A 9,680-nucleotide genomic window follows, 5' to 3' on the forward strand; every position below is an offset into this window, starting at 1 on the left:
GATGTTCCAAAAAGAAGTGACAGTTAGCTACCACTTCAAGGGGAAACTTAACGAAAGGTCACTGTCCGGCGGGATATAATAGTTAACGGCCGGAATAGTAGTGTTAGCGCGTATATGTATGTGTATGTATGTGTGTCTGCATAAGCTAACATTAGGGCGGATCCCTAATGTGTCAAAATATTAGGGCTGGTCATTACTTTGTGTAATAATTTAGATTGATGGTCTAAAACTCCCGGCCCCCTTGCGATAAGCAAATCCAAAAATATGGACGCGTTTCAGTCACCAAGCTCTTCTGTTGATTTTAAATTGTAATAGATAAAGTTTTTTAGAAAAATATTTTTTTGTTCAGCATCAGGTAACCACTGCAACAGTCATCGCTATGAGCTTCGTCCTTCTTCTTCCTAAATTGCTATAAAAAAGGGAGAGAATTCAATGCACTTTATTGAAAAAATAATAATTCAAATGAAAATAACGTAAATTCAAGCATAATGGCAATTAATTATAAGTTAAGCTCTGTATACGCCCGAGAGGACCTATCCAAAGGTGGTACTCTGAGCTAAAAGTGGTCCGAAGGACGTGGGCAGTGTCCCGGGCAGAATAATGTCCGCGTAGACGTCGGTACCAAGTATTAACGAATCGGTGATGAGCCGTAAAATCTTGGGTCCGCCAGTCGTATGTGCGCATATGGCTCAGCTATTGCGGGGTCTACACTGCTGGATGGGGTAACAGGATTGAAGTGCGGCGAGATAACGGCATTAGGAACGATTCGATTATTTTGCCCATGCTTTCCACTGAGTCGCAAAAGGCAGCCCTTTTCTCCGCCCATGCGTGTTTCATCCAAACGCAACTCTCTGGCTAAGTCAGACGAAATTATGGTTCGGCTAGAGCATACATCGATCAGGGCACGAACTAAATGTAGCCGCCCTCCAGCCTCGACTTTCTCCACGGCCGTTAGAGCGATGGGGACCATGGGTCGTAGCGTATGGCCTAACGTTCTGTTTCGGAATGAGCGTGGTTTGAATAGCTGGCGAGACCGAGTCGCCAGTCCATCTTCCTTGCGTATGCGCCGTGAGGACTTGCGGTTGGATCTACGCGGGCACAAAGGCCCAGTTTCCGCTCCTCGCATCCGATTCCGCTCATGTTTCCACAGCGGTCGGAAAGTCCTAGTTTCCGATCCCCCTTCGGTGAGAGCGCGGAGAGACCGAGTCTCCGCTGCCGGCTCTATTGATCCGCTTTCCTCGGCTTCTGGATGGAAAGGCCTCGTTTCCCTTCCAGAATCGGACGCAAGTATCGAGAGTGCATCGTCGGAACAGCCATCTTCCTCCTCCGCCACCTGTTGTGCCCACGATTTTCTAGGCGTGTGTATGGAGAGCGCCCCTCCTTCTCCACCTGTTGTGCCCATGATTTTCTAGGCGGACTTGCGGGCTCGTCCAAATGCAGCGTCGAGTGTTTTTTTTCACCGCATCGGCGGCATCTTCCCTCGCTCGTGCAATTTTTAAGTTGGTGCGTCATCGCGAGGCAATTAGCGCAAAAGCGGCCCAGTAGTGCTTCCCGTAATCTCTCCTCAGGGGGTTTTGCGCGATAGATGGGCAGAGCCTAATAGGGTGACTCGCTTCACATAGGTGGCACAGCTGCGGATAACGGTGGGTGCGTAGGTCGGTCTTTTTCCTCAAGGTAGTGAAATAAGGCATGTTTCCTTCTGAAATTATGTCATGGTTTTGTTTGTATATGTACCCATGTGGGTGGCGAGCGTGTCGGCATTAGTTATTTAAGTGAGTGGCATAAAGGTTTCGCTTACGGCATTACAACCCACACAGAAAAAATTAAGTTAAAAAATTTCGGGTATATTGATCTCAACTTATAAGTGTTTGACTTTTGTCTATCAAAAGGTTTAGTTTTTTTTTGTAATAAGTACCTGTGTATGTACATTCGTGAAAATATTTATTGCCATGCGCCTCCACCCACAAAAAAATTGAATATCATTAAGGTTATTTGCAAAAAAAAAGAATTGATAGTGTATGTATGTATGTATAAATATACACACATAGAAAATTTTCACAGCTCTTGCCATCGAACAGATCTTTAAGAATTGGTTTAAATGCCCAAGCGACTGGTGCTCGAACATACAGTTTGCATTCTAATATCGTAACTAATGGTTTGGTTGTGTGGTGAGTTTCATTGCTCAACAGAGCAGTGCGAATTTACCCGCTAACCGCAAGCTCTAGAGATAGATGGCGCTCTTAGTAATATGTAAGGAAGGCTTGTATTTGGTTACATTCCGTATGTCAACCTTTGGGCAAATCACGTAAGTCAAAATTCAGACAAGCGTGTAACTTCCTGAATGAATAAAAATGTCATTCATTATTAACCACGAGGCCGCAAGTGGCGTAAAAACTGAAGTTGTAAGTTAATTGTACAATTTTCATTAACAATTGCTATTGAATTTCCATTCATTCCTTTTCTTTTCAGCTCGCGAAACTAGGGAAGCTTTTGATCCAATCGAGTGCTTTTAATCAAACGCGAACGCAAATTTTCCACCAATACGTGGATAATTTGTATATTGGAATTGCTTTGATGAATGCAGCAGAAAAGCCCTGACGAAACGTGTAGCCACGAAAACTACTGCAACTCCATTCTACGGCTGCTTTTACACTGCGGGCGATAATTTTATTTGAAGTTGTATGTAAATATGGGAGATTTGCTGTTAATTTTGTCGACCAATTAATCATCGAATGTGAATTATGTTATTGTGTCCATAGGTATTTGAAGTGAAGCAGTGTTTTATATAGAATGAAAATTTCAACGAAGTGATGGCAATGGGATAAATGAAGTTAAATATCCATACATATATGTACATATCGAGCACTAACCGCGAAATTAACGTAAGCGATATATTTTTCGAAATTAGTTTTTTGATGTAGAATTGTTCTTAAACCCATAACAGGTCAACTGTTAAAAAATTTTATCGTCAATCGACATAGTCACAGAGATATACGACTTTCAATTTTATCGTAAGCGACATCTGCTGTTTTGAGTTACCGCAAAAATAATGTAAGCGACATGGAAGTTAGTAGTGACCTGTAAATACTGACTGTAAATATATATTTTTATACATTTATTCAAGTCGAATTTATATAAGGTGGTGTTACTAGCTCAGCTGATTTTCTGTATGTGTTTCGCCGCACGGCTTCTGATATCAAATTGAAAAATTTTGTTTGAATTTCTACACACACTTACAGATTTTGACAGTTTATGCCGCCAAAGCAAAAACAAAATACATGTAAATTTTTGTTTTTGTACTCCTGCTATCACCTTATATTGATTCGCCTTGCATTTATTTATGTTTTTATATATGTCAATGTGTACAAAAAAGAAAATAAAATACGTTTTTTCAAAGTTTTTTTGGGAAATTCTATTAACGTAAGCGCTAAATTTTTGCCTAGTAGCCTGCCACGGTGACAGCGAAATTAACGTAAGCGCCAAATTCAATAATTTCGCCTACAAATTAAGTTAAATGAAGATAGAAATTAGTCTATGACTTGTATTGAACCGGGCCTAGACTACATTTAGAATTTCAAAGATATTTTCCAAACGGATTAAGAAAACAAAAACAAAAAAACTTCTCTCCTTTAAAATTTGCTTTTTGGCGGTTAAGTTTTTTTCGCGGTTAGAGCTCGATATGTCATCAAAACCAAGTGAAGTTCCTATTTAAATGCCCCGTTAATGATATATGTTTCCCATAATTCAGACTGAATAAAATGCAATTCAACGTAACTTGAAGACAATTTAAATTCGATTGGATAACAGGAAAAACTAACTGCTGGTAGCGGTCCGAAATTCAGCAAGTCAGATACCAGCGACTCTCGCTCGGCCGATGCGTGCCAACCACCAGCTATAAACAACATCAACATACCTCCAGCACCACAGCGATGACGTTAAGGAACCGTCATATGCTTTAGTAGTCAAAGTTGATCGTAATACCGACCACATAAGTAATAGAGGTACGCATGATTTTTCGATGAAATAACGGGTGATTTTTTTGAGGTTAGGATTTTCATGCATTAGTATTTGACAGATCACGTGGGATTTCAGACATGGTGTCAAAGAGAAAGATGCTCAGTATGCTTTGAAATTTCATCATGAATAGACTTACTAACGAGCAACGCTTGCAAATCATTGNGCGTTTTTTTTTTTAAAAAAAGTTATCAAGCTCTTAAAAAATCACCCGTTATATCTCCCCTCCGGATAATTTACTGCAGCAAAACGGCGATGGGATTAGAAGGGGTTTAGTATTTGTATTCCTTGTTTTTATTTTACCTATTTTTATTTGTTACGTTTCCCTAATGCTTTCGGTTTTCCTAACAGCCTCTATTATTGATATGAAAGTGCTTTGTTGGGAGTGCAAAAGCTGGTTAGAAGCCACCGCACAGTGGTTCAGATAGCAGATCTAGCTGGACGAAAGTCAAGATTTTTTTGTTTTTAAAATACTTAATGGTACTTGGAATACATTCCTGACAATACATTCAAATAGAAATTGCATTTATTAAAGCATTAACATATGAAAACAAACAAAAAGGTGAGAACTCTATTTTAAAAGCTGAAATTTACCTTAAAAGATTGCTAATTGCACTCACAGATATTTGCATAATTGCAAATTGAGTTTATAAACAAACAAATACACTTATTCCGCTATACACTTATTCCGCTATAGATTCATTTATTTCTTGTGTGTTAAAACAGAAAAATACTTGGAGTTATAAAAACTTTGGTTATGTAAGAGTTAAAAAAAAATAGTAACTCGCGAATTTTCTGCTTTCTGAAATTAAAAAATTATACAACAGGCATGTAAATCTTTAAGCGCTGTTATAAAATTTTTTCTGAAATTTATTTGTGTTTCTTGCTGTGATCTTAAATTTTAGTCATAGTGAGTTGTTTGACATTTGGAGAAGTGTTGCTGAAAGACAACAAGGTGTCCGTGATTATGTGATTAGTAAATTGAAAGAAATATCTGATGAAAATGCTCGTTCCGAAGCAAATAAAGTAAATTAAGTAAATGACTTTAGATTCGTAATCAGCAACCCAGAAACCCCCAGATACCCAGTTACATAGAAATCTACCGATTTTTTTAAATTTACGTCCGCCATGTTGGATCCGCCATTTTGAATTTTTGGTAAATGACTTTAGATATGTAATCAGCGACCCAGAAAACCCCCAGATACCCAGTTTCATAGAAATCTACCGATTTTTTTTTTATTTTCGTCCGCCATATTGGATCCGCCATTTTGAATTTTTGATAAGTGACTTCAGATTCGTAATCAGCGACCCAAAAATCCCCTAGGTAAGAAGTGGTGTAAAGATCCATCAACGAGTATTTGTTTAAATAGTTTCGTCCAGCTAGATTTGCGATCCGAACCACTGTGCACCGTCCTGCAGCGGATTTCTTTGTAATGGAAACCTTCATTATGTTTGGCTGGTAATTTCTTCCGGATACCGTGAGTACCATAATTTACTTTGATTTGACTCAGTTCGCTGTGGTTCAGGACGCTTGCATAAACAAAATTGCTATAACCCTGCAGTGAAATCCCAAACTAGTCAGGAAAAATACTAGTTTACAACTAGAATTTCTTTACAGAAACCGAACTAGTTCGAAAATGACCAGAGTTGTACCAAGTACAAACGATTTATTCATACCCTGTATTATTTGACTTCGACAGTTTAATACAATAAAGTACACAAAATAATATAACTTTTTTTTTGGTATATCGTAAACCGTTAAATTGAGTACGTATTCAATTATACCAGACCTGTTATTTTGTTATTTTTGATCATTTTCAATTATTTCTTATTTTGTTTATTTCACGATTAATATAATTATTTGACTAATTTCTATTATCAATCAATAAGCCAAACTATGGACAAAAATTAAGAATATTTAATAACTGCTTGAATTACACAGGCCAACAAGGTTTTTTAACCAAGAATCGGACTATAATTTTCCGAAGGTCTTTGACGTGCTGAATTCGAATCTGACCCCAGATCACGTCAGGTTTTCGGGATATTCTAACCTTAAAGTACAAAAATTTCGGTTTTTAAGCACATTTGAGCTGCACTACTCCTCCCCTTCAAAATTCATTTTAAAGCTTTAAAAAATCTTTATTTGTTACCGAGAAGTCGTCTGTTGAATTTACTGAGTTTAGTAAATTCGTTGATATTCTGAAAATGAGGAGTATTGGATGTTGGAAATTGAAATATCTATGTATTTATTTTTTCTTTTAATTAATACTCAAAAAAATTAACAATAATTATTGGCAAATCTAAGGCTGCTAAATAAAAATATGTAAAATAAAAAAGTGTACTTAACCCAGATATGCCTAAAGCTAAGACAATTAAAAAAACTTAAATTTTCGATCTGTTTTCTAGTTTTTATTGTTAAGTAAAACATTCTTAGTCAAAATTAATTTTTTATTTATTTCAGTTTTGGGAAAAAAAGGTGTACTATGTATAGTACACTAGGCACATATATGTACATAAGTTCACTTTGTGTGATATGCGACAAAACATTTTGCATGAAGTCCAACGTCACACTTTCGGCATCTAGTGGTTGTTCGATCATGACATTCCCCACATCTTGTTTGCTTAGGTTGTATTATGATCAAATGGTCAAGGCGATCGTACCTGATATCAATATTTACCAATGCCGATGGTCGTCCCCTAGATGTTGATGGTGGTTTTCTATTTTGCGTCAACAAAACCGTTGCAATTCGTCTTTTAAACTTCAACAGATCAAGGACACCCCCATTGTTTCGATGAAGATGCCATGCGTTTTGTATTGCCAAATCGACGCAGTGGGTTATAAGTGGAAAATACCATTTCTTTCCTCTGATAGATGTTCTGTAAAGGCCAATATTCTGGTCTGATCGATCTACACCCCCCATATTTGCGTTGTATAAGCGAACTAAATGAGGCTGCTGAATCTGTAAAAAATAAAATTACGTGCATTTAGATGACACAGTATGTGTTTCATATTAGCTTACTGTTTACCTGAATATGTTTTCCCTCTTTTCGCGAAAATCTTCTTACATTACATATCGGGTTGACTCCAGAATTATTTGAACATAAGCATACTAAGTTGTTGTCGTTCCATTTGACGACAATGATATTATGGTCAGTTATTTTAGCGAAGTCAAAAGACCCACGGTCTTGCTTTTTTAGTACTTTCGAGTCGAGTAATGGATTGCCGGATACACGATTTTCTCTTATCGTACCTGTTGCTTGAAAACCCATGTCTGTAAGTTTCTCCATAAGTGGAATAGTAGTAAAAAAATTGTCGAAGAATATGTGCATTTTTTCATCACGCCATTTCTTGCGCAGCGTCTCAGCGTATTCTAGAACAACGGCAACACCTACGCCATAGTTGCTGTATGTCACACTTATGTTTGTTGATGCTCCTTGATAAGGCTCAAACCAATTTACGAACCCTAGCCTGGTTGATCCTACCCAAAGCTTATACCCATATCTTATTGGCTTTCCTCGTAGAAACTGCTTGCATCCATGCCTTCCGAAATAGGGAACCATAGCCTCATCAACGCAGTGCATTTCCTCCATCTGATTATTTTCCATAAACTTTCTATTGAGGTGGTCAAATAAAGGTCTTACTTTCGAAAATCGGTCCGCGATATCTAGATCTTCATTGTTTTTGACATGAATATTTGACAATATAAATTCAAATTTATCGCGTGTTATACATTCTGCAACAAGTACGTTATGGCTGTCGTTTTCTCTTTCCCAAAACATTATTCTCCTCGGGACGCAAACATATCCACTCAGGATCAACACCCCTAAAAATGCTTTTATTTCTGTCTTATTCACTCTTTGTGATCGATTTTTTTGAGCAGCGTATCTATTAGTTTCTTCGACTATTATATCTATAAGCTCTTCGTCAAAAAAGCACTCAAAAAAATCCAACGGACTTTTCATATTTTCATTCACTCTTAGATCAATTGGATCAGCAGCCATGTCAGAAATAATTGGTGGTGGGTAAGTCTTCTTTCCAGTTATACCTTTTTTGTTTCTTCGCACTTAAGTTTTTGTCTGCAGGCTTTTCAGGGATCAATTGAGCTATCGGCAGATCATCATCGGACGAAAAGTCACTGTCGTCAACGCGCCGATTCAAATTAATTTCGGCAGGTGCACGAAGTTGCAACCCTGGCAAATCGTTTATGTCAACTACATTTTCGTCACCAGAATCTTCATCGGTTACTTCTTCGTTCTCAGGGGGAAATATTGTTATCCCAGTAGCATTTTCTAAAATTTCGTCGTCATCTTCTAACATACGTAGAGCCTCATTTAGCGAAAAGCCTCTGAAATCAAAATGTCATTCGCGCATATATTACTATAATTTTCCCATTATAAAATCCTTCCATTAAATTTAATATATGATTTCAAAAATACACTCTCTACAGCCAAATTATAAATTAGGAATGAAATGGTTGTGCATGTGCCTGGTGTACTACATGTAGTACACCTATGAATATGGCGATAAAAGTTGAACTAAAAGTAAAATAATGACAAAGCTTTGATAAATAACATAAAACTATATCTTCTGCCTTAGTAGATTTTAGTAGTAGACCTAAAAAAAATTTCTATAAAACATAATTTGTACTTACCTTACAAATCTTATATCGGAGTAACTCATTTTTCACTTTTCCACAACTTTGTAAACACACAATGACCGAACTACGAATGTAAAATTTGAAATGAATAAAAGTGAAGCTCACTCGTTACCATGGCATTGGAATTTGAAATCAAACACGTGCATTTGAATTGACGGGTTGCTGCGAAAAATACTTTTACAAGTGTACTATGTATAGTACGCTAGGCACATCTGGGTTAAATGTTTTTTATTGTATATTCATGAATTCATTTTATTTTTTGACTCCCAAATTAGTGGTTTTGGTCCATAATTAGACTAGTATTTTTTTGTCTATTCTGAACTAGTATGAGACTGGTATATTTCTGACCGAAATCTGACAATTGCCATTTCGTAGGACATCCCCATGTTAAAAATACCAGTTGATTGCATGGAAAAAAGATAGTTGGCTGACTAGTTGGGCATGCGATTCATACTAGTTATAGGGTAGTTTACAACTAGTTCATTTGACTACAGGGAACATTGCGAATTTGAAAAAAAGGAAATGTTGGAGAAAGTAAGTTTCCGTTGGTGTAGTTGGCGTTCGTGTTTTGAAATGTCAGTTATTGGGGAATCAGGTACATAAATTCTTTCCTTTTGGGCAGAATAGCCCCCTTATTATTTGGTTATTATTTGCATAGATCTCACATGGTCGGTTCTATATTCCCAGGTCGCCCGGGTGAACTCGGGCTGAGAACTATCACTTTGTTATACAAGTTTTTATTGAGTCGGTACCCGTTTATTCGTATAAGCGTTAGAGATGACTCTTATTGTACTGCGAAAAAAAACCATGACAATTCATTCAGTTTGTTTTTTATATCTCAGTTACGATAAATGACCTCGCCGTCATATGTATTTTATGTGCAGAGCTGGGAAAATTTATCGTTATTCGTAAATAAGAAATAATTTAGTTTGTCCAGAGAAGAATTATTCGAATGGCGGATAAATTATTTTATTCGTTATTTGAATAATGGAAATGAAATAAATATTC

At 37.0% G+C, this 9,680-nt stretch overlaps 1 protein-coding gene across 1 annotated transcript; it reads right to left on the bottom strand.

The window, feature by feature from the left end:
* Positions 1-6,528: 6,528 nt before the first annotated feature.
* LOC108362384 (piggyBac transposable element-derived protein 3-like) lies at positions 6,529-7,783 on the bottom strand. Its single transcript, XM_017615318.1, has 2 exons — positions 7,042-7,783; positions 6,529-6,974 (listed from the first exon to the last, which is right to left on the bottom strand). The coding sequence occupies exons 1-2, from the start codon at positions 7,618-7,620 to the stop codon at positions 6,534-6,536; spliced, it is 1,020 nt and encodes a 339-aa protein (XP_017470807.1). The 5' UTR covers positions 7,621-7,783; the 3' UTR covers positions 6,529-6,533.
* Between the last annotated feature and the right edge of the window lie 1,897 nt (positions 7,784-9,680).

This window comes from Rhagoletis zephyria, unplaced genomic scaffold, assembly GCF_001687245.7.
Source record: "Rhagoletis zephyria isolate East Lansing unplaced genomic scaffold, Rhagoletis_zephyria_1.1 Rzeph_scaffold_00999, whole genome shotgun sequence".
In the NCBI taxonomy this organism is placed as follows: domain Eukaryota; kingdom Metazoa; phylum Arthropoda; class Insecta; order Diptera; family Tephritidae; genus Rhagoletis; species Rhagoletis zephyria.

Bases quoted from the DNA above. Each gene is read 5' to 3' on its own strand.
- LOC108362384 (XM_017615318.1), bottom strand. From the start codon at position 7,620: ATGGAAAATAATCAGATGGAGGAAATGCACTGCGTTGATGAGGCTATG. The intron at 6,975-7,041 runs GTAAACAGTAAG...TATTTTTTACAG, and splicing joins AAGAGGGAAAACATATTCAG to ATTCAGCAGCCTCATTTAGT.